This window comes from Pimephales promelas, chromosome 8 (assembly GCF_988280905.1).
Source record: "Pimephales promelas chromosome 8, fPimPro1.hap1.1, whole genome shotgun sequence".
NCBI classification, from domain to species: domain Eukaryota; kingdom Metazoa; phylum Chordata; class Actinopteri; order Cypriniformes; family Leuciscidae; genus Pimephales; species Pimephales promelas.
In genome coordinates, this window is record NC_142776.1 from 31852055 (window position 1) to 31877879 (window position 25825).

Below are 25825 nucleotides of genomic sequence, written 5' to 3' on the forward strand. Positions count from 1 at the left end.
AATGAGTTAATTTTTCGTGAGAAAAAGGTTTTTGCTCTGTTTTTTCTGAATTAACTCGTTCATTCAGAAAAACAGAGCAACAAAAAAAAAATCCATGAAAAATTAACTCGAAAACATTAACTAGAAAAACAGATTTACTACAGATTTACAATTAACTAGAAAAACAGAGCAAAATATTTTTGTTCTCATGAAAAATAAACTCATTAATTCAGAAAAACAGAGCAAAAAAAAAATTTCCATGAAAAATTAACTCGTTAATTCAGAAAAACAGAGCAAAAACTTTTTTTCTCATGAAAAATTAACTCATTAATTCAGAAAAACAGAGCAATTTTTTTTCTCATGAAAAATTAACTCGTTAATTCAGAAAAACAGAGTAGATTTTTTTTCTTCAAGTGAATGCAATACGCCTCCGTAAATTGCTTCACTCAAATGTTAATCTGAACTAAAATAAACCTTTGTTTATAACTATATTCCATTTCATTTTGTCCAAGGAGCTGTTTTGTTTTATAAACTCCTAAGAAAAGGCAAGTAAAGCTCCATCATTGCTCAAATTAAAAAAAAAAAAGAGTTGTGAGTTTTAATAAAAATATAATTAAAAAAATGTAATCAAGGAAATTTCTCTGGCATTTCTTTCTTTTTGCTGTATCCGTGACACAAGTGTATCGTGTCGAACTGAACTGTGAATTTTGTGAACCGTTACACGCCTAATACTGTATATACCATGCCACTAAATGAGTAGCGTGGAACTTCAAAGATGTGAGATTAGAGGCCTGACAGGATCATAATCCGACCCTGTTAAACTATTAGTGGGGTATTTTCAACACTATGAGGGATTAAGGTGGGCTCTGTTAAACTACCGTTGCTAAATAGGCTCATTATCTGATGCCAATAATCAAGAACAAAACACTGTGTTTAACTGAGCCAGAAACTGATCAGATAAACTATGACATTACTGTGGAGGAAGTCTTATGGCTATTTTCTGCTAATAGGCTGAGCGTACAATTAAAGGCCGCTTTAAAATAAAGAGCTTAACAGATCTCTTTCTTTGTGTTGGAGCAGATAGGCGATTGTTCTTTTCCCTTTTTTACGGTAGATTCTCTGAATAAGCATACTGTGATAGGGCAGACCACTGTTATGATCGAGTATATTTATCATAATAGCATGTATTGTAGACTCGGTGGGCTGAGTATCATTAGTTAAATTGCTTCAAATTACGATATCTATTATCCTCAATTTTTTAAAGCGTGAATGCCGGGTGCACAACGTCCTAGCCATGAAAATTTTATGAGAAAGGAGATCTGATTGTCCCTGGTTCAGTATTATTTTGGAGTTAAACTGTGTTTAAATTCCTGAATTACTGTGAAAAGTCATTCATTGAAAGATGTTTTCTGAATTGTTTGAGTGAGCACATGACCTGGCTGTGGCAAACACAACATTTATACAATTGCTCCTAAGCAACCCTACAATCAGGGGCAACTTTTTTACTGTAAGGGAGTTTTGGAAATAAAGGAAAAAAAGAACACACTGACATTCAAGCAGTCTATCATGTCAGAAGATTGAAAATTGCAATGTTACATTATATTACAAACAGCTTTTAAAAAATGTTTTAGTTATTTGTTTTTTTATTCTATTTGAACATCTCTGCTAAGTCGCATAAAATGGATTAAATCAATTTTTTTGTGTCACAATTCTGATGTTATGAAAAGAAATGTTGGCCTTGAAGGGGTAATTCGCCCCTTTAAATTTAAATTTAAAGGGACAGTTCACTTTGAAATTAATTTTTGATATGTTTTAGCTTACCTCAAGGGCATCCAAGAGGTGTCTATGTTTCCACAGGATTTTCAATTTTGATATTTTTAGGTCAAACTGTTCTTGTCTGCCAGTCATATAATGGAGGTCTATGGTCACCACCTCAAAGAGCATGCACAGAAAAGTCCAAAATAAACTTGATTTAATGACTCGTAAATGTAAAAAAAAAGATATAAATACTGTTCGTTTCCTCACACAAACTGCTCGTTTCGTGTCTTAGGCCATCAATGTGTACTTACATTTGCGAGTCATTTAATCAAGTTTAATTTGGACTTCTTTGTGCATGCTCTTTGAGGTGGTGACCATAGACCTACATTATATGACTGACAGACAAGAACGGTTTGACCTAAAAATATCAAAATTGAAACTACTGAGGAAACAAAGACACCAACATCTTGGATGCCCATGAGGTAAGCTAAAACATATCAAAAATGTATTTCAAAGTGAACTATCCCTTTAAGTGATATCTCAACTGCTGATTGTCAAGATTGCAAAATCTAACCAGGAGATGTTGTTCGGTTATATTACACGGGTTGGAAGTAAATCCGAAAATGATTTATGTCTTTTAGCTCCAAGTCAAGCTCCAGGGAACATTGAGTGGAACCTGACCAACTCAAAGGTCTTTCTGAACTGGGAACATGTGAAGGCGATGGACAATGAATCAGAAGTAACAGGCTACAAGGTATTTTTTTTTTCCTCCGCTCTCGCTCTTCTGTTTCTTTGCTGATAAACATGCTGTATCAGTGTGCCACATAAGCTGGTGTTTCACATAAAACATCACGGAGATAAATGACTGAGAACATTACCTTTGAAAGCTGCATTATATATTGTTTTTTCATTTCACTTTTTTATTTTGAGGTACTGGTTGAAGCCTTTTCAGATACTGGAAACTGCTCATGCAAATTCTTTTGAACTTTTTATTTGAAGTGCAAACCATTTTGCATGACATTGGATTTAATACCAGTTTTAAGTGACAACTGGTGATGTACAGCCTTTTTTAGCACTGTAAAAAAAAATATTGTTGGTTTAACTTAAAGAAAATAATTAACCTGGTTGCCTTAATTTTAAGTTCATTGAAATGGAAAAATTGAGTTAATACAATGAAGGAGATTGATTTAATCACCAGAAACTCAAAATATTACATTACCTGAACTACATAAATTATCTAAGTTGATTTGACAAAAGAAAAAATGTTGTGATTACAAATCATGAAAATATATATATTTTTTTTACAGTGTACCATTTAAATATCATACGAAACCGGGTTATTTCACCCAAAAATGAAAATTCTGTCAGTATTTACTCACCCTCATGTTGTTCCAACCCCGTAAGACCTTCGTTCATCTTCGCAACACAAATTAAGATATTTAAGATATTAAGATCGCTCCTGCATACAGTCCGTAGGCTTCTTGAGGGACTGGCTCTTGCTGTCCCCGAAAAGTCATTAAAGACATCGTTAAAATAGTCCAAGTGACTACAGGGGCTCAATCTTAAGTTTATAAAACGACGAGAACACTTTTGTGCGCAAAAAAACAACAAAAATAACGACTTTATTTCAACTATTCGTTTATTTCTCCCTCTGCGCGAGTCAGGTTACTAGTTTAATAGCGTAAGCTTCTGTTATTGTACGTCACACGCATCACACACACATGACCAGCGTCGGCCAATAGTGAGCCTACGTGTGACGTAGCTCTACGCAATCACACTACGTTAACTGACTACAGGCCCATAGAGAAGGAAGTGAATAGTTGAAATAAAGTCGTTATTTTTGTTGTTTTTTTGCGCACAAAAGTGTTCTCGTCGTTTGATAAACTTAAGATTGAGCCCCTGTAGTCACTTGGACTATTTTAACGATGTCTTTAATGACTTTTCGGGGACAGCAAGAGCCAGTCCCTCAAGAAGCCTACGGACTGTATACAGGAGTGATATTAATATCTTAAATATCTTCATTTGTGTTCCGAAGATGAACGAAGGTCTTACGGGGTTGGAACAACATGAGGGTGAGTAAATACTGACAGAATTTTCATTTTTGGGTGAACTAACCCTTTAACATATGCAACCTTTCTGTAAATGGTTACCAGTCTTTTTGCACTGTTCATATCAGAGTTGGGTGAGATTGGTCAAAACAGATCAAATTAGAATAAGCAGAAGCCTATATTAAGAGCCAGCCGAGGCCATTCTCTCTTTTTTGCTAGCAAAACTTTTTAGTAAAATCCAAGGTTCTGGAATAGATGCCTCCCTTTCCCAAAAACAATAAATGGTAAAAGTGAATGGATTAAAGCAAATATATGGCTAAACATTAAATGTTAATTGTTTTTTTTAGGTCTAGATTTGATTTCCCCTTTAGTGTAATCTTTTTTTATTTTTCTAATTAAATTTCCGCAATAAAGCACTCAAGGTCATAGATGCAGTTCAGAAATATCTTAGTCTTTTTTTACATTTCAGAACAAGCTTCTTCAAACTCCTGCTGCGCTCAAAACCCAAGTCATCTGTAGCAGTAGTTCATTCAGAAAGAGGATTAAAAATTGTCTGATGTGATTCATTTCTTTTGAGCAAATTCATTTGCTGCAGCGTTCTGCCGGCTAATTGACGACGGTCTCTCTGAAATGTAGAGGTTCGTCGGGTCGGCGAACAGCTGGACGGCTCTGATGCTATCCTCCATCTGGAGCTACGAGCTTAGCGACTCCTCACCAAAGACACTTTCAGAAGGGAGAAAACGCTATTCATTTGCAATCCTAACCGTTCGCTGTGAGGCCCCTGCAGAATAATGCAATCAATAATCATAAATTCTCTAGACTGTGTGAGCAAGAGAGAATATCAGTTTGGGCTATTTGTTTTGCACTGTCAATCTAAAAAAAAAGACATTTAAATGAAAAATGGATTGTAAAACCTATTTTTTTCACAGCTAGATATGTCAGCAAACATAATCCTCCCACTATAAATCAGTTTGAAATTTGAAATTGATAACGATTTTTTAATTTGTATTCCCTCTTTTGCCCAGGGTTGGAGATTGCATGGAGACGGTGGGAAATATTAATAACAGACCGTTATGAACTTTTCAGTGCTGCTGTTGTTGGCTTTTTTTTTAAGGAAAATGAGGGAAGAACACTAAAGTTTGAGGTTTTTATCTGATAAAATTATTAAAAAAAAAAAAATAAATTAAAGGTAACCTACAGCTACAGGTTTTTACTATGCGACAAAAATCAGTTAATAGGCTCACTACAGTATAATCAGTTATTAATATTTTGTTTTGTTCACAATTTTCACTGCCTGGCCAAAAAAGATTTCCAAATTATGTTGAGTTCTCACTTTTCTAATAAATAACTCCAAGCAAAATATTCAACTACTTTTTTAATAATATTTCAATAAAGGTTAAAGATGCCACTTTAGGCCACTATTGTAAAGTGAGCATTTTGTAATTTGTTTACTATTGCAAACGAAATGGTGTACTAACATGGCCTATTTTTGTGAAATGTTAAGTGTGCTTATGCTATTTTTCTTCATAAAAAAATGCTACTTTCACGTCATCACATTTTTACGCGGTCAAATATGTTTTGTGGCCGCTGTACGGCATGAAATATCCTTCTTGTGACTTATTCGTTTTATTTTTGAGTGTTTTTAACTAATAGCTGCATCTCACTGACCCACTTTCTCCCACGTAGGTTGTATATCGTCAAAACTGGCACAGAGGAAGCAGCGTAGTGGAGACCAACAGGACGTCCGTGGAGCTTCAGGTGCCGTCAGAAGAAGACCTGCTCGTTCAGATCAAAGCCCTGAGTGACGGAGGAGACGGCAGCAGCAGCAGCCCTATACGGATACCAAAGATGTCAAGTAAGGCTTCATGTGAGCTCATTAAATTTAGTGAACGCTGGTATTTGAGCTTGTACACGGAATCAAACTGCTAACCTTGCAATTGCTTGGCATTAGTAGTTGCCTTTTTCATATAAACATGATGCCTTTGCGTTCGTCTCCATCACAGGCCTGAACTCAAGGGGATACTTCAGTTCAGACGCAAGCAAGATGGCCCGTGTTCACGGAGTAGTGTTTCTGATGTTGTCATTGGTGTTTTCATAGAACTTTGCCTTTATTTAAAGCTGAAGTGTGTCATTTCCGTGCCACTAATATCACAAGAGTGGAATTGCAAAAAAAAAAAAAAAAATGACTGTTTCCCAAATACTGTTTGCTAGAGTGTAGAGAAATTCCCATAAAAATGACTTGCTTAAAATTGTTGCATAGTTAGGAAAAAGTATTTTTTAACATTTGAAAAAAATTAATTACACACGTTAACACTGCAAAAAACAAACATTCTTAACATTTATTTGAGAAGCAAAATCATTACCTCATGTCATCCAAGATGTCTACATCTTTCTTTCTTCAGTCGAAAAGAAATTAAGGTTTTTGATGAAAACATTCCAGGATTTTTCTCTATATAATGGACTTCATTGGGTACCAAGCGGTTCTCAAACGAGAGTTTCAGTGCAGCTTCAAAGGGCTTTAAATGACACCAGATGATGAATAAGGGTCTTATATAGCGAAACGATCGGTCATTTCAAAAATAAATAAAAAAGTTTAAGTTTTATAAGCACAAATGCTCACCTTGCTCTGTTCTGTGATGCAAACTCGTTCATCAAAATGAACAAATCTTTTTTCGAAACAAAATGACCGCTCGTTTCGCTAGGTAAGACCCTTATTCATCGTCTGGTGTCGTTTAAAGCCGTTTGAAACTGCACTGAAACTCTTATTTGGACCTTGAACTGTTTGGTTCCCAATGAAGTCCATTATATGGAGAAAAATCCTGGAATGTTTTTATCAAAAGACATTGATATCTTGGATGACATGAGGGTGAGTAAATTATCATCAAAAGTTTGTTTTAAAGGTGAACTACTCCTTTAAAACAAGAACATTATCTGCCAATGAGGTGAGAAAAATAATCCTTTTTTCCCTTTGAATTAAGTTTATTTTTCTGAACATGTTGGCAGATATTTTTTTAGAAAACAAGACTTTCAATTAATCAAGATCATAAGTACCTTGATTTAAAAGTGTTTAGGTATTTGTACTGGAAAACAAGACAAAAAAAACTAAGGAAAAAAACAGTGAAAACAGACTTTTAAAATGTTTGGTTGGTTATAGTTACAGTTTATAGTTTACGGTTATAGTTTATTTCCTTTTAAAAAAAAAAAAAAAAAGATAAATATTGCTGAGTCTGCTCCATTGCCTTATATTGTGATGTTGTTTTTTTTTTGTTTGTTTTTTAACCTCTTTGTCAAATTATTTGTCTTTTGTATGTAGATTGTATGCAAAAAAGCAGGCTTTCTCTTTTAGCTAATCATTTTGCTTCGGTGTTCAGAACTGAGATTCAACGTGAGCACAATAGTAAGTCGAGTAATGCATTTAGTGACCTGGAATGTTGGATCTCCAAGAGAAAACTTTGAATTATGAATTACACTGTTTTTCCTCATACTCGCGTCAAAGTCAATGACGCTGTGTCTGTTTATGTAAAAAGGCCTTTAGATAGATGAGATATATTGTGTTGTTTTGCATAAGCCTGAGAGATATTACTGTTTTGATGAATAGCAACAGTTTGGTTTAATACATGGTTTCTGGGTAATTACACTGATTTATTGCTGCTAGTTAATTTTGAATTATTATTCTGGAAAATTAGTTTGACAGTCAAGCATTTGATGGTTTCAAATGAGACATATATATATTGTTCCTTTAAATTCAACCCATTGTTTATCAATTCACTGTCTTTCATATTTTCTCTATGGGAGTCAGTTAAACAGTAGGTTTCATTCCTAACATCTTTTAAAGATGCTTCATCATGTTTGTTCCTGTGATAATCTTTCGTTCAAACATCTGCTGAGTTTGTACGCTTGAAGATGAGACCAAAGTGTGTCATCAGAACTGTGCGCTTATAACCAGATATTCCCTCTGCCAGTTTAATGTTTTCTAAATATGTGTCTAAAAGAAATGTTTTATTTAATCATTTTTATTCGTTTCAAATTTTGTATTTATTGGTAATGACCATGTAAATGTAAAACCATTATTTATTATTACTTTAATTTATTTATTTACTATTATTTTTATATTTTTTATAAAATGTATGTTGTTTATTGTATTTTTATGTGTCAATCATCTAATAGTATCCATATTTTTTTGCCTTATTTTGAAATTTTGCATTTTATAAATGTAACATATTCACCTGGTTTTTTTATTTTGCTGTTATGTAAGCATTCTGAGCTATTTAACACCTTTGTATTAATCCTGTACAATCTCTGAGAGATAAAAATAAATGCAATTTCATATTGAAATATATGTTGAGCGAATATGTGATTAGCTACAGTATTAGACACTGCAGCATTTTTGATCTGGGAGGAGACATTTCATTCTGATTTGATGTATGGAAGAGGGCTTATTGGCTGATCTATATGGTTGCCTAGAGACGATTCCTTTAAAGACTTGCATACTGATTGGTAATTACCAATATACTGAGATTAGTCTCTGCTGGATGAGAGTGTAAAATGGCATTTAAATTACAGAAAAATATACAGTGGATCCAGAAGTCTGAGCGTACTAGTTAAAATGCTCCTATTTTGCATTTTTTCTAATTAAGTACAACTTTCTTTTCAGTACAAATTATATTATAAGCATAACAATTTGATTGAAATGTTAAAGTGAAAAATAACATGAATTTCTTTGAATTCGCATCCCCCTTTAACTTGAATGTACTTAAACTGACATGAACTCTAAAAGGTTGTGTAAAACCTGTTGTGTTGATCATTTTATCCAGCATGATTTGAGAAAGATCTAAAAAGCATCTTGTGGAATGGGAATTGAAGCATCTCTTAACTGATAACCTTTCTACACAGCCCCTAAAGGCACATGGTGATGAAAAACGGTATGAGATTGGAGAAAAAATATATTTCAATCCTTATCCACTCTCTTGCATAAGGAACCCTAAAAGTGACATGATGAAAAAAAAAAAATATGGAATGGGAGGACAAATTATGTCAACGCTTTGGCATTTTGCTTGTAAAATGTTTGCGTTTTCCTGAGAAACTTTGTGTTCGCTTGCAAAATGTTTCCGTTTTACTGAGAAACTTTGCGTTCATTCGCAAAATGTTTGCGTTTTCCTGAGAAAATTTGCGTTTGCTTGCAAAATGTTTGTGTTTCCCTTGCTCACAAAATATTTGTGGTTTCTCGAGAAAGTTTGCATCCACTCTCAAAATATTTGCATTTTCCTGAGAAACTTTGCGTTTGCTCACAAAATGTTTACGCTTTCCCAAGAAACTTTACTTTCGCTCGCAAAATGTTTGCATTTTTCTGAGAAACTTTGCGTTCACTTGCAAAATGTTTGTGCTTTCCTGAGAAACTTTGCTTCGCTTGGAAAATGTTGCATTTTCCCAAGAAACTTTACCCTTGCTTGCAAAATATTTGCGGTTTCTCGAAAAACTTTACTTTCGCTCGCAAAAAGTTTGCATTTTTCTGAGAACCTTTGCGTTCGCTTGCAAAATGTTTGCATTTTCCAGAGAAATTTTATCCTTGCTCGCGAAATATTTGCGGTTTCTCAAGTAACTTTTCTCAAGAAATGTTACTTTCGCTTGCAAAATGTTTGCGTTTTTCTGAGAAACTTTGCGTTCGCTTGCAAAATATTTGTGTTCCTGAGAAACTTTGCGTTCGCTTGCAAAATGTTTGCGTTTTTCTGAGAAACTTTGTGTTCGCTTGCAAAATATTTGTGTTCCTGAGAAACTTTGCGTTCGCTTGCAAAATGTTTGTGTTTTTCTGAGAAACTTTGTGTTCGCTTGCAAAATATTTGTGTTCCTGAGAAACTTTGCGTTCGCTTGCAAAATGTTTCCGTTTTTCTGAGAAACTTTGCGTTTGCTCGCAAAATGTTTGCGTTTTCCTGAGAAACTTTGCGTTCATTGCAAAAGGTTTGCATTTTCTTGAGAAACTTTACCCTTACTCGCAAAATATTTGCGGTTTCTCAAGAAACTTTGCATCTGCTCTCAAAATATTTGCGTTTTCCTGAGAAACTTTGCGTTTGCTCGCAAAATGTTTACGTTTTCCCAAGAAACTTTATATAGCCCAGATGGGATTTTATAAGCATATAGATACATAGATATATAGGCACAATAATTGAACACTTTATTTTCATATTCTTTTATTTTTCACAGTAAATTGTATATACGTACTCCATTCACATTTCTGTGTTTTTTCCCCTGCAGTTTACATCATTCTTTGTGGGTTTAATCTGTGAATTATAAAGCATCTTATAGGATGAAAGTAAAGTAATAATAATAAAGTAAGTAATTGCGTTCGCTCGAAAAATGTTTGCGTTTTCCTGAGAAACATTGCGTTCGCTCAGAAAATGTTTGCATTTTCCCGAGACACTTTACCCGTGCTCGCAAAATATTTGCGGTTTCTCGAGAAACAAAACATCTGGGAGAGAATGCAATGTTTCTTGGGTGAACCCAAAACTTTTACGAGATAACGCAAAAAACAATTCAATAATTCTATTCCCCCCCATCTCATATTTTTCAATCCAAAATCTTGCAGTTTATTTTTCTAAGTATACACTGTAAAAAATGCCTGTGAAATCTACAGTTATTTACTGTAGATGTCACAGTAACAATACTGTAAAAGATTTTTACAGTAGAATATTGTAAAGTTTACAGTAAGACCTTAAAAATCACAGTAGTTCAAGCATTACAGTGAAAATCACAGTAGTCAAAGCATTACTGTAAAAAATCACAATACAGCCACTAAAGTACTGTAAATAGTAAAGTAAACTACTGTAATTTTCCTTTTTTTATCATATCTTTCTTTGTAACCCTTGTGAACTTGTACTCTGATGCACCTGCTGCATGAGCTTTCTATATTCTAGGTTATGTCATGTGCATTACTTTCCAAAATTGGGGCTGCCTGGTTAACATAAATACGTAACATGGGATTTTTATTTTACAAAAATCAGTGTTATATATATTTTTTTTTTTTCGAAAGCAGGAGAGATAAATGTGCAAGTTTCCAGAGCTGTTTCTGAGCTGCAAGGTGAAATCAAAACGCCGTCAGAGTGGGCGGGGTTTAGGCAGTCAAAGCCGAGTCTGTTAGAAAAAAGCGCGAAAGAAGCATTTGAATTTCTGTTTCGTCGTCAGTGACAGAAAAGCTAAGTTAATTGTCGAATTTACGTTTTCGTAACAGCCTTTAACGTTAAGCTCCGTTAATAAGTCTAGTATTATTCAAATGTGCGTTTCTTTATAGACGGCTTTGTCTTGTGGTTGTAACGTTATTTATTTTGTTTTCGTCTTTGTGTTGATATCTTTCACTTTTTGCCTGAGAGGAATTCAGCGAAAACGTTTCCGTGAGAGCGCCGACGGAGATGTTTTTACAGCCTTAAAAGTAAAACGTTATTAGTATTAGTTAGTCAACAGTTTACCTAGTTATCGGTAGCTAGCTAGCCAGGAGAATATTTTTCCCCACCCGTTGCCTCAGCCGGAGTTTCCATCTTGGGATCGCGGATCCTTCACCAACTGCTAATGGGGATTCGGGACTTCCAGAAAATCAGTAAGTTAAGTAACGTTAACTTTACGTACCATTTTACACCCCCAACATAATGCAGGTTGACAAGCCTCCAATTGTTCAAGTAAATACAGGTTTGTTTGTGTCAGGTTTATGTTATTGGTGGTTGAGCATTTTTTCCTTAATAGACCTCACCTCACAATAATAACGTTAAGTTAACTAACATGGTGCTAACGTCTATCTCAATTATTGGTTAAATGCTGGGTAACTTAACAGTTAAAGTCACTGTTGTCCACTGTGTGAACAATGTTTTAATTAAGAGAAAATTGATGTAACTTAGAGTGGTAATTGATAAAGTTATTGTGGTAAGTTACTTAGTTTTTTTATGAGTAAACATGCACAAACCTAAAGAGAAAAAAAGGCTCATTGCTTTCTTATCAACAATTTTTATAAAGCTTTTTCTATCCTAGTTAGTTACCTTCTTTCGAGTGACTCTTTATCTTTGCTGGCATAGGAGACTAACGTTACCACTCCCTCAGATGTAGAGGCCCAGCTGTCTCCTTCCTATCACTCCAAGGATTGTCATGCTTGGTAAGTTTCACATTCACTGTTAACAAATCCTTAATGTATAACTTTATGCACAAGCAAAGCAACGTTTCTGGAAAACACTAGTGAATGCAGAGTTTGTGTGGTGCCATTCTCTGCACTAGTCAGCAGTCACTTCAAAATCTTAAGTTATGTGGAGTAAGTTACTCTCTTATTTTTAGTAGCCACCTATAATGTCGTGATTACCATTTCAGATTGCTTGCTATGCCTGTATCACTCATTGTTTTTCTATCACCAAACCAGTAACTGCTATTTAAAGGATTAGTTCACCTCAAAATAAAAGTTTCCGAATAATTTACAAAATATCCATGTCTTTCTTTCCTTCCTCAATGAAAGAGAAATGACATTTTTGTAGGAAAACATTTCTAGATTTTTCTTTGAATAATGGGCTCCAGTAGTCCAACAATTGTAGATAAAAAGTATATAAATTATAATTTTTTTTTCAGAAAATGACTGATCATTTCGCTAGATAAGACCCTAATCCTCAGCTGGGAACCTGTATAGTGCGTTGAAGTACTTCAAAGACCTTTGAAACTGCATTCATTTGGACTTTAAAACGTTGTTTACAATTGAAGCCCATTATCCAAAGAAAAATCAAGAAATGTTTTCCTCAAACTTAATTTCTCTTCCACTGAGGAAAGAAAGACATGGATATCTTGGATGGCATTAGGGTGAGTAAATTATTAGGAGATTTTCATTTTGAGGTGAACTAATCAATCCTTTAATCCACTGCTTCGAAGATATGTATGCTCCCTGCCCTGTTTTTACAATAATTTATGTGGAAAAAATCTTTTATTGAATGTATCGCTATGAAATATAATTTTTGTGATGACTCTTGTCTTTACTAAGGAGAGACTGCAAAAAAATGGATGCTGTCGATCAAGGGGAGGGTCGTAACCCCACCTGGTGCTCACATGGTGGACTTCACCACTGGCTTGGCCGCTCTCTTCGCCTGTTACGTATTCAACCGGTGGAAGCCAGCACAGCGCTGGAGTTTGATCAGAGGTATTTTTATATTAAATAATTTGATTGCAATGTAAAAGCACATTGACAATTGAAAAGCTGTTCAAAATCATCCTTTCCCTTTAAAATGTAATGTAATAGGTAGGGCCCTATGAAATCCATTTTATTTTTTCCCAAATTCCGTTTTATTTTTTCCCAAATTTCGTTTTTTCCGTTTTAATTTTAGGGAATTGGGGGTTTTTTTACCCTTGACTGTTATTTTAGTTGTAAAAAATAGTATGCTTTTAAAGTTAATGATAAAAATGTATTAAAAAAATAAAAATAAATTAGGAATGACCTTAAATTTATTGAGGTAATACAGACAATTACTCAGTAGCCTTTTCAGGACAAATACTGCATGATGCAACATAACACTGCACTCTTTAAGTAACAACAAAATATGGTTATGAGCTTTAAACTGTCCAGTAATATAAATTATATTAGTTTATAAGTTTAAATAAAGTCACACTCTGTCTCTCATGGAGTTCGCTTCGCCTTTGTCCAGTCCGGCGCCTCAGACAGACGTGGTGTGCACGTTGTGTGTGTGTGTGTGAGAGACGCGTGAGTGAGAGAGAGACGGAGGGAGAGCGGGGAAATACAACTGAATGAATACGCTGCGTGTTTTAAATAGTGTTAAAAACCGAAACGCAGTATGTGGCGGCGAATTAAGTGTGGGAAACACTGCATAAGTCACGTGCGAACTGCTCGGCACTGAAGGCTTATAGCGTTGAGTTTCTTAACTTTTAGTCGACGAAAGGAGAGCCGCTTCGCCATGCTTTCATTGTTTTGATTTCGTCATTGGAGCTGAAATGACGGGTTGGGGGGTTGAGTCGCCCAGATTTGCTTCCCCCGGTCTGCATTTTCACCAGACATACGTTCTTCCCCCACACAAAAACAGAATTTCAAACCAAATATGCAAAAATCTACGAAATTCCGCGTTAACACTAGATTCCTCGTTAATTGGCCAATTCCGCGATTTCGTTATCGCGGAAATCATAGGGCACTAAATAGGGCTGGGCGATATGTCTGAAAACTGTATCACGATATACTGTAAGTGTTTCATATTGGTTGATATCGACAATTATTGATATTTTTATGACCTATTTAAAATAAGGACCATGAGAAAAATATATTACATTTAAACATTTTTATTTTAAACCTAAAGGATTAGTTTACCTCAAAATGTAAATTTCCTTATAATTAACTCACCCCAATGGCATCCAAGATATCCATCTCTTTCTTTCTTCAGTGGAAAAGAATTTAAAGGAGAACTCCGGCGTAAAATGAACCGTTGGTCTAATAACACATTTTTACCTAGTCAGCCGTTCTCTGATATTTGTTTTCATGATAATCGAATGTAAAGAGTTTTATCTCTAAAAACTGTTTAGATTATAACGCTAGTAAATGGGGACATATAATAAGTTAGATCTATCGCTAGTTAATACCACTAACAAGGCTCAAAATAGCCCCACACTAACACCAAACGGCATTCGTGGTTCGACTTGTCGAGACTGTTTTCCCAAGATGGCTCCTGCCTGTATACGCGAAGTGGACTGTCTTGATAAAATATCTTCTTATTATACTGTCTGTACACTTACAAAGTTCTCAATGCTTCGTTTTGGATGTATGGACCCTCATTATGTTACTATGTTAGTGTGGGGCTATTTTGAGCCTTGTTAGTGGTATTAACTAGCGATTTCTTTTTACTTAGTCAATGCCCCCATATACTAGCTTTATACACTAAACAGTTTTTAGAGATAAAACTCTTTACATTCGATTATCATAAAAACAAATCTCAGAGAATGGTCGACTAGGTACCAATATGTTATTAGACCAAAGGTTCATTTTGCACTGGAGTTCTCCTTTAAGAACTAATCCTTTAAAGGGGAAATTAAGCAGTCAATCAAGTTTACATGATTTACTAGATGGATTTCCACTATAATCAACAATTATATAAGACACATGACAAATGTAAACATATAAAAGAAAAAAAGAAAAAACTTTATATCTTTCGCCACCAGGGTGCCGCCATTGCGCAGTATTCTAACATGTGACGTAACAGGGTTGGTTGGCTTTAGTTAATAGGCTTTGGGCAGTGAATATCCCAACATCAAACTGTTTACACCACAGTGTTTTGACCGCGGACGACTAATGTTAGGTACAGTTATTAGACAAAAAGACAATGTCTAATGTTATGTTGACAATCTGCACTGTGTTCACGTGTTCAAACATTGTTCACGATGTCTGCCATCATATTCCCGTCTCGTCAACACCATGTAAGTTACGTTGCTATGTAGAACAGCCGGTGGTGGTTTGGGGCGAAGAGCGGGTTTGCAATGCTAACAGGTGTCAGTATGGCTGTTGAATTGCGATGCCCACTGTTTTAGAGTCCATCTGCTTTCAAGAGGTTGATCTTGACCATGCGTGGTCAATTCTGCATCACTGGCACGCACGTTTACCATGCTATACCATCTATACTAGTTAAAACTCATAAATAACTACTAATAACTAATGTTAGGGTAATCTGTTATGTTTTGTTGCGTGTTTCTAAATATATATATATATATATATATATATATATATATATATCGGCCGATATATAGGAATATCGGATTTTAAAACCAACAAATATTTGTATCGGTATCGGCCTTCAAAATCCTTTATCAGTCGGGCTCTAGTTAAAATAACTGATCTGTCACGAGACGTCTGAATCGGTGTATAACAAATTGGTAACACTTTACAATATGGTTCCATTTATTAAACTCTAGTTAACTACATTAGTTAACATTAACTATTAATAAACTGCACTTCTACAGCATTTATTAAACTTTCTAAATGTTAATTTCACCATTTACTAGTAGCCTAAATTATTTAAATAAGTTGTATTTGTTAAAGGAACACTCCACTTTTGTTTTTTATTGGCTCTACAACTCTCCCAGAGTTAAACAGTTGAGTTTTACCGTTTTCGAAACCATTCAGTCGATTTAATGTGTTTTCTTCTTTAATTTCAGGGCTCCAAATAGGATTCTCTGTCTCCAAGGTCAAGGCATGCAAGAGGCCATAGACCTTTGCCAAGTGGCAGGGGAAGTTTATTTTCCTTTCTGTTTTAAATGTTCATGCAAATGTTAAACATATATTTTTTTAATGTTCAATGTTTTATTTTATTTCAATATTGCCATAATGTTATTTATTGCTCTTTAGAATGGGGTAATCAGTTATTTGCACAACTTCAAAGTAGTTAAATTTTTTGACTGTATTGTATCAATTTGCATTATTGTTCCATTATAGCAACTAGTCATACGGAACTAGTGAATGAACTAGTAACAGTTTGCTCTGTAACTTTACAAATCTTGTAATGAAATAGGCTCGTTGTATCAATTTGTATTAGCCTATTGTTCCGTCATAGCAACCTGTCATACAGAACTATTGAATGAACTAATAACAATTTGCTCTGTAACTTTAAAAAAACGTTTTGTAAAATTTTCTTCAGTCGTAAATTAAAGGAACACGACAACTTGTTGGGACTTTAGCCTATTCACTGTATCGCCCAGAGTTAGATATATCTCGTGCATGCTGTAACTCTGTCTGACACACCCACCGCTAGCCTAGCTTAGCACAAAGACTGGGTCTAAATGGCTCCAACTAGCATACTAATCCCAATAAGTGACAAAATAACGCAAACATTTTCCTATTTACATGTTGTGATTTGTATAGTCACAGAGTGTACAAAAAACAAGGTCATATGTGACACAGCCATCTTTACCGTATAAATATTGGGAACTATATTCTCAGAAGGCGAAGCATGCTACTTGGGCGGAGTGATAACCGCAGCACCCGAGACGTGCCATGGAGAGGAGCAGAGAGTTCGTTCAGAGTTGGAATAATAGAGTCAGCAATTACTAGATAGTGAAAGCATAGTTTACAATCATGGGTGTTCGCTGTATTGTAAAGAGCTGCGACAATAAATGGGAGACCAGGTAATGCCATGATGTTTCTTAGAATTCCAAACAAAAATGCTGACCTGTGATATTTATTAGTCAGGATGCATTTTTGTTTGGAATTCTATGAAACATGGCATTACCTGGTCTCCCATTTATTGTCGCAGCTCTTTACAATACAGCGAACACCCATGATTGTAAACTATGCTTTCACTATCTAGTAATTGCTGACTCTATTAATCCAACTCTGAACGAACTCTCTGCTCCTCTCCACGGTGCGTCTCAGGTGCTGCGGTTATCACTCCGCTCAAGTAGCAGTGCTTCGCCTTCTGAAAATATAGTTCCCAATTTACGGTTAAAAGATGGCTGTGTCTCATATGACCTTGTTATTTGTACACTCTGATTTAGACAAATCACAACATAAATAGGAAAATGTTTGCGTTATTTTGTCACTTATTGGGATTAGTATGCTAGCTGGAACCATTTACATCCAGTCTTTGTGCTAAGCTATAGGCTAGCGGTGGGTGTGTCAGACAGAGTTACAGCACGCATGGAGATGAAAAAGGTATGTAAGGATTTATCTAACTCTGGGGGATACGGTGAAAAAGCTAAAGTCCCAAAAAGTCGGAGTGTTCCTTTGAATTTAGCAACAGTAGAATAAGCATGATAATAGACTTCACGCCATTAGACTATCTAAAGTTAACACTCCGCTGGGTGTTGTGGCCACATTACTTGCATAGAACGTGCATTAACTTTGGATGGTATAATGTTGTCCAATGTCCATTATCCCTTTGTTGTACCTGTTTTGTCATTTCTGTTCACCAAATCTTTTTAAATAAATAACTGTTAACAATTTTCTTATTGTCTGCAGTTGATTGCAATGTTTTAGAAAAATGGGTGTTTCTTTTAATGATGGCTAATATTAAATGCTAGTGATATAGTATTTAAATTGTACAGTGAGAAACTGAATTTACAGTGCTTAACCGTTATCTACTGTTTATAGTACTGTGTTGCATACAATACATAAAAAACAGTGCTTAACGTTTTTTGTATGTAAATTAAATTGAAATTTTCTTCTACAGTAAAACAATCAATGCTGTAAATACAACCAAAATCATAATATTTCAATGTTTTTGATTTCACAGTGTTTACATAAAATACTGTGAAAAGTACACTACCCTTACTGTAAAACGTATTCACAGTAACTTACTGGCAACGATTAGCCAGTAAGTTACTGTAAATACAACTAAAATCACAGTATTTAATTGTTTTTGAATTCACAGTATAAACATAAAATACTGTAAATGGAAGTACAGTACCCTTACTGTAAAGAGTATTCACAGTAACTTACTGGCTAATCGTTGCCAGTAAGTTACTGTAAATTTTACAGTAAATTTTTTACAGTGTAGATGATGGAAAAAAGACCAGATTTGAAGTGGTTCTTTGGATCTGTACAGTATACCTCTCTGTATTATGTTAACTAAACTGCCCTTTAAGGTACTCATTTAGTAATTTTATAATTAATCAATGCATATGTAATTATATTGTAGCCCTTTACAAGGCCAAAAAGTGTGACCTTGGTCAAGACATAAATATTTGACACAACCCTCCAACTAAACAAGTAGGCAATTGTTATTATCTGTTTTGGAAAGACTTACATGTTCACTCAATAAGCAGCATCCCACATGTTTATTTACCAACATTTGACATTAAGTTATGAAACCGGGCTACATTTGAGGTGTGAAATGGAGTTTGCTAAAGTAGATTTCACAGTAAAGGTGTAGGAGTTTATTCCAAGAGCTCAGAGGAATAAGCTTGTCAGGAACACTGACAGGTAAGAGTGCGAACATGGATGTAATCTCCCGAGAATTGCTCCGACTTGTTGGGCTACCAGGGGATTTAACCGTAAATACTAGTCCAGCTGAAACGGAAGCAGTCACAGAGCCTTTTGGAAGTCCTCCTTGCATGTCATTTGGCGCCCTTCAATAGTGCCTGTGAGTCTGACCAAATTTTGGTGGGGACTGATATTTCTCGCACTGATCCTTCTAAATTAATGGCTTCACTGGAGCTGTAAAGACCCATATGGAAGCGAGACATGGGAAGGCTGCTTCCTAATCACTACTTTTGCCAAGCCAGTGTGTCTGCATATTCTCACAAAATGGTTGTAATAAAACCCTGCTCAATTTTGAAGGGAGTTTTACCTTATCTGATAGCAGTTCCATCCCATAAGTCAGACACTTTGCTAACCAGAACAAAGCGTTCAGTGTCCTGAAATAAAGAAAAGAAGTGATTTCTTCAGTTTTGAATTATGTCTGTTTTACTTGAACTCGCTATGAATATATATATTAATCAAAATAACTTCCCCTCCCCTGTTTTGTTTTTCAGTGTGAGGGTATAAACTGTCAATCACATGAGATCACAGCAATAGCAAACCAAGAACCGCCCTACATTTGTTCTTGTTCGAGAAGCCATTTCACTCTCATATAATATCATCACAATAGGGGAGAAAAGTTAATGGCAACTTCCGTTTAATGTTGGCTTATTTTAATATGGTCTCTTTTGGACCCACTGTTACCAGGTGTTCTCTGTCCCTTATTATCAAAACTGGCACTGATAAATAATATCTACCTTCCTTTTTGACAATATTTTCAAGGTAGGCAGAGATGTGCTTATTGAAGTGGGGCAGATTAAAAATTCTACCCTGCAGCGATGTAATGGATCTTATGCAAAAATGAATGGAGAAAATGTGGCCCAGATTTTCATAGATAGCCATAGCGGTTTATAAAGGCCCTCGGATACATTAATGGAGAAATAATTGTGAGGAAACCTTTGGCTATTCAAATTAATCATTTCAATGATAGAATAGTGCTGTCATAGTTCACTTGTTAGTAGTGCAGCGGCACAGGGGGGAAACTGGTAAGATAATGAATGGTTCTGAAGTTCGACATGTTCGAGGGAAAGGTTGAGAAGAAGGTTGTAATATTGAAGGGGGTATGAGAGACCTGGCGGCCTATTTAGCTGGTTTCAAGCACAAGCAGGTGAGGGCCATAAAACAAATTTCACCTCCAGGGAGACAAAGACAAAACTTCATTTGAATCAGTGAGAAAACCTTATTGAGAAAGAGTGCTAATATGATCTAATTCAAGTGAGAACTAATGCATCACTCTTAAAGGTGTAGTTAAATGTACTGTAAGTCTGTAATTCACGGAACATATTCAAACTCGCTGCTTAAAGATGCATCACACGCTCTCACATTTTATGTAATCACATTGCAAAAGAATGACATTTACTTATTTATCTGGTATATTCCTTTAATAAAGCTGTTTTCTTGTGCCAAAGTCATAAGACTGTATTTAAGATGCATTGAAGTCTGAATGAAAATGGAAACTGACACTTAATTTCTTAAATTATAAAATAAATACAGTTCAAAAAGGTTTTGGTTTAGAAAGTTTAGTTATTTTATAAATGTAACATTCACCTGGTCTTATTCAGAAGTTATTATATTCAGCAAGGATGCATTAACTTGATCAAAAGTGACAGTAAAGACTTTTAAATGGTTACGAATAATGTCTAATGTCTCAAATTTCAAATAAATGCTTTTCTACTCAAAGAATCCTGAAAAAAAAAACATATCATGGTTTCCACATAAATATTAAGCAGAACTACTGTTTTCAGCACTGATAATAAAAAGGACCGGTTTTTGATCACCAAACCATAATGATTTCTGAAGGATCATGTGACACTGAAGATTCAGAAAATTTAGCTTTGATATCACAGTAATACATTGCATGTTTAAATATATTAAAATTGAAAACAGTTCTTTTAAAATTTAAATTGTAATAATAATTTGAATAATATTTCATAATATTACTGTTTTACCATATCTTTAATCACGTAGGCAAGCAGCCCGTTCTCATCCCAAGCATCATCTGACGCTTTTGACCATGAGATGCGCCTCCTAGTGGTCTAACCCTACCCCAGACGTAAATCTACTCGCGTCATCTAACTGACGCTAAAGGTTGCCCTGTGCGTCGAATTTAGACGCATGGTCAAAAGTGTCAGTTAGATGACGTCCTAGGATGAGAATGCGTTTGAGGCAAGAGACCTCATTACAATATTGTAATACTCCTTAAAAAGTTGCTAATTGTGATAGCCTACTTAGTTACTTTTTAATGAGAGTAATATGTTGCGTTGCTTTTGCGTTACTTTTTCTCATCTGGGCTGGATCACAGAAGATTGGGACGCAAGAGAAGAAAGTTATTTCAGCAATAAAGACAAAAAAAATTTAATACAAATGTGGTCTTTTTTTGCTTATTTCTGTGGTTGAATATTGGTTGAATTCAACAGCAGGCCAGCAAAGACATTAGTAAATAAAGTGAGATTGCAGTAAATACAGAAAGTACATTTGTATTATTTACACTTTCGTTTTCGCAGGTTTGTGTAGCCTAATAATCTGAGTTTACATTTCACATATTTTATTCATTTTGAGAAACATTGAAACTGTTTTTGAGCAAGTGATGTGAGAAAATGCATGCTCACATAGTCTAGAACTACAATTACTATCGTGTTCACACAGCGCACACAACACCTCTGCACTTACTCATGATTTCTCTCCACATGAGGACAGGAAAGCTCTCAGTCAACGCATGAGAAATCAAAGTCACTTGCAAAAAATAACTCTGTAATGCGTTACCCCCAACACTCTGTATAACATTTGCATGTAACAACACAAGTAACATGCATTAAGAAAATATACGGTTGATTTTGATTTCATTTTTTTTCTCTTTTTTTTCCAGAAGATTTGTGTGTCAGAAGCGTGTGAACATTTTGCAAAACATACTTTTGTGTTTAATGGAACATGCAAAAGACATGAGGGTGTGTAAATGAGGACTGAAATGATGAATTGAGGCTTATTTAAGATTTACATCAACTGCTACAAAATAAATGTGACCTGAGTGCCTGCACTAGTTTGTAAGTGCAATCTTCTGTAATTGCTGTAATGTATTCACACAGAGGGTTTCCCACACTCTGCCTTATCAATTAAACACACCGATGAAAGTGGCACCTGATCTAAAAGAGCTTGCCATGATTTGCTAATTTGTTGCATTACTTACATGTCATGCTGCAGTTTAAAGACGTGTGCGCGTGCCAAGAAGAAACTGTCCTTTTTATTGCCCTGTGCCTTAGAATATCACTTCATTTGTTCAACCACTTCAATCAAACTGATCACGATCTAATTTGGTATGCAAAACTAATCATTTAATTTGACAATTTCTCACCATCAGTAGAATGTGATGACATGGCAGCAAATCAAGAAGAGCTCTCTGTGTCTCGCGGAGCCGATGCGGTCATGATGTTTACGCATGTAAATTCACACCAAAGTGACACACGTAAAGGGGGAGGGAAAATGTGGTCCGAAGAAGATAAACCAGACGAAATTACCAAGAGGTGTGGAAAGCCAGGTTAAAGCATTCATAATCTGCAAAGTAGAGCCTTCCCAGCGGGCACCTTGACGTCAATTTGACATCAACAAATAGTCAAGATTTTGACCACCATGTATAACATGCATGAATATGAATATTTTCATTATATTTTGTAATTATTACCTTGTGGTTGTAAAGAGGCCAAACAAAGGTATCAATCTGACATGTTTTTTCTTGTCCCTACATCTCAGGTCAATATCATTGACATTAAATCGATGTTGATTTGATGTCAGGAATTAAAACGTCAATTTGATGTGAAATGTATATCAAAATGATGTCTGAAAAAGTATATTTATTACTCACTGTAAATCAATGCGACTAATTTTCAACATCTAAAAGACCGATCTTGAAAGTTGTAGGTCTATGTATTTTGCATTTTTATTTTATTTAAATCCTAGCTAGTTTAATTCAGTTCTTGATTAAAATGACAGCAGACACTATAATTGCATATACTATAAAAGGTAAATTTAATCTGACATTGAAGCTGATTTTTAAAATGATCATCATCGACTACAAATTGACTACAAAAAGACGTCACATCCTGGTCATATCGCGCGGAAAAGTAGAAGATTTGCATAACCGCCCTCACTCACACGTCTGCTCACTGCCAGAGAGATCGTCGATTTCAATTTTAAAAAATACTCCTCTTTCAACTCTTGGTAAGTAACCAGCTAGCATGCTATTGTTGTTATTATGTTAATACACCATCTTATACATAGGCTACTTAATCTGATTGGGTGTAATTGTCAGAAATATGTCGAATAATTCCACAGCCTTGCCCTTTACCTGAGCGAGTTAGCTTGCTAATTTAACCGGAGATTAGCTTAACTGTAACGTTGACATTCTGGTATGATGGAAGAAGTGTCTTCCTGTCTGCCATCGTATGATTTTAAAAGTGTGCGTGTGCGTGTGCGTGTGCGTGTGTGTGTGTGTGTGTGTGTGGAAAAATGTCGATTTTACTGGTTTTCTGGGGCCAAACCGACCGGCGACGATATTTACTGTCGATTCGAATTTGTTGGTTTAAAAGTGGACATTTCAAGCTTTAGCCCGTTACAAGGCTAACGTTAGAGATGACAAATTAACAATGATAGTAAAATGATATCCTAAGCATGTGAAATGTTTTAATTTTTTTTCCCAGCGTAACTTAACGTTACCAGCCCCAGATCTGTCACTGATTTGAATAAGAGGTAAGTTGCAATGGTAGTATCCATATAACGTTACTGTCCTAAAAATATTCCTTTCCCAATGTAAGAGAAAAGTAAGTGTGTTCTTCTAAACAAAAAATAGCTGCTGCATTGAATTTTTTTTTTTAATGCAAATTTTTTGTTTGTATAGAATATGATGTCTTGCTCTCTTTGGTCTGACATTCAGAGTTCCAAAAACGACTCCGCTTCAACAGCTTAACAGACAGCTAACCAGCGAGGAAAAACGAAAACTCATGGTAGGTTACTATGAAAAAGTAAAACAAACATTTGCTAACAGATGCAATTAATAGACATACAATATCTTATTCACATATTCTTGTTCCTCATATACATTTCTGCATATTTGCTAAATTATTCCTTCAGACAGCTCCGATGTCAAATTGGTGCAGCTACCCTGTGGGAAAATGTCAACATTGTGATGAAAAGGTCAGTCTCTGAAGTTGTGCGGTTAATATCTTTAAATGTATTTAATACTCTTAAATGAATACGCCCAGATCTGCGGATTGAAGATGAAGAACACGCTGAATCTGATTATAACAAGACCGAAGCGAACACGAATTTGTGTGGTTTACACTTAATCACAAATATTTAGGGGAACGAGGCAGAAGTTTAGGGGAATTTGATTATACTATTTCAGATAGCCTGTTGGGCAGGACAGTTATGTATTTTGGTAGCCCTACTGAAAACACAATATAGCCCGGGACGCCTGGCTAGCGATTTTGTGAGCCCTGACATTATTTCACATTTCTTCCTGTACAGCATGTATAACTTTGTTTATTCACATTTTTATTTACAGAGTGCTCACAAATAGCCTCATGTCTATACTGAACATGGATGGGACTGGTGACAAGCTGCCTTTCAGAAGAATTGAACTTTATAAGGTCGCAATAGGTAATTATATTTTCTATTTGTGCACCTACACCACCTATAGCTCTATTCTCTACATGATTTTTATTTTGATCAGTATGTGCAAGATAAATGGCAATTGCTGTTACATTTTTTCAGGTGCCATCTAGAAGTAACAACCCGGCATCACAGAAGCTTCCATTGGTAGGCTTACGGCCAACCATTTGCTCGCTCCACCGGACAGAAGAGGGGGCACTGGGCGCCGGAAGGTAGGAGCTGCTGCAAGCAATGTAGATTAGGCCCAATTCAATTTCTCTTTTTTTACCCTTCCCCTTCATTTTACCCCTACACCTGGTCCTTGGAAACATGTTGGAAAGATATAGGGGGGAAAATATTCTCCATGGAAAAAAAAAAGATATCAATCGCATACATAGGGAAGAGCCTGGACGAATGTGATGTTTTGAAATCACTGCTGTCTGGCTTTGAATGAATGTTCACATTCTACAATTCCGTACAAAATGTGGACTGATGACTAGCAGTGAAATGAGATCCTGACATATGACACTGTTAACCAAATTAACCAAAAATTGACTCGATCCATTATCATATATTAGTACTAGGGCTGTCAAATGATTAATCACGATTAATCACATCCAAAATAAAAGTTTGTTTACATAATACATGTGGGTGCACTGTGTATAATTATTTTGTGTATATATATATATACACACACACATGCATGTATATTTAATAAAAAAATGTTATTTATAAATAATTTAAATTATATATAAATCTATATACAGCATAAACATGAAAATATTTCTTAAATATATACAAGCATGTGTGTGTATATATATATATAAATATATATATATATATAAATATACACAGTGCAATCACATATTATGTAAACAAAAAACAAAAGCTTTTATTTTGGATGCGATTGATTAATCATTTGAAAGCCCTAATTAGTGCACATCTGACAACTGCATGTGATTAGGCTATAATGTGGATTATCTTTTAGTTTTCTATGTACTGTAGAGTAGCCTACTACTGATGGGTACTTAGCATTTGTTATGTTAAAGGACAGGCCCCATTTTAATGTTTGCTTTCTTGTTTTCTTGTTCTCTTGTTCCCTTTTACAGGCATTTGAGAGCCCTTGAGTGAACCCATAGCCCCCCCCCACTGCATTACACTGCTCAAAAAAATAAAATAAACATATCAGATCTCAAAGTATGTGTATGTTGTCAGTCATTGTACATTTAGGTTGGAATTGAGTGATGCTTAGCATTGAAATGATATCAAAATATGTCAATAATTTTATGTAATTTTGACATCAATGTTTGATGTCACATTTATGTTGAATTGATATCAAAGCTTGATATTGTATGATATCAAAATAGCATTAAAATGACGTCAA

The 25825-nt window shown here is 35.2% G+C and overlaps 1 protein-coding gene and 2 long non-coding RNA genes across 8 annotated transcripts in view; all 3 read left to right on the plus strand.

The window, feature by feature from the left end:
• The window catches only part of cntn6 (contactin 6), a 95304-nt gene extending 88733 nt beyond the window's left edge, over positions 1 to 6571 (plus strand). For 3 of the 4 annotated variants that reach the window (XM_089134387.1, XM_039649322.2, XM_039649323.2), the window contains exons 21-23: positions 2379 to 2491; positions 5472 to 5652; positions 5789 to 6571. In XM_089134387.1, the coding sequence (XP_088990513.1) occupies positions 2379 to 2491; positions 5472 to 5652; positions 5789 to 5883 (389 nt within the window). In that variant the 3' untranslated portion in view covers positions 5884 to 6571. The remainder of the gene's footprint in view (positions 1 to 2378; positions 2492 to 5471; positions 5653 to 5788) is intronic. The other variant, XM_039649324.2, reaches the window with a different exon arrangement.
• A 3812-nt stretch (positions 6572 to 10383) lies between these two features.
• Positions 10384 to 16501, plus strand: LOC148978116 (uncharacterized). 2 transcript variants are annotated; one of them, XR_016169546.1, is made up of 4 exons: positions 10384 to 11370; positions 11840 to 11916; positions 12781 to 12936; positions 15945 to 16501. It is a non-coding gene; the product is annotated as an uncharacterized LOC148978116 (long non-coding RNA). The 2 variants fall into 2 exon arrangements; XR_016169545.1 differs by having other exon boundaries at positions 10384 to 11916.
• A 5865-nt stretch (positions 16502 to 22366) lies between these two features.
• LOC148978117 (uncharacterized) lies at positions 22367 to 25638 on the plus strand. Of its 2 annotated transcripts, none has more exons than XR_016169547.1 (7): positions 22367 to 23013; positions 23493 to 23541; positions 23690 to 23795; positions 23923 to 23985; positions 24356 to 24450; positions 24565 to 24674; positions 25551 to 25638. It is a non-coding gene; the product is annotated as an uncharacterized LOC148978117 (long non-coding RNA). The 2 variants fall into 2 exon arrangements; XR_016169548.1 differs by having other exon boundaries at positions 23726 to 23795.
• Positions 25639 to 25825: the final 187 nt, after the last annotated feature.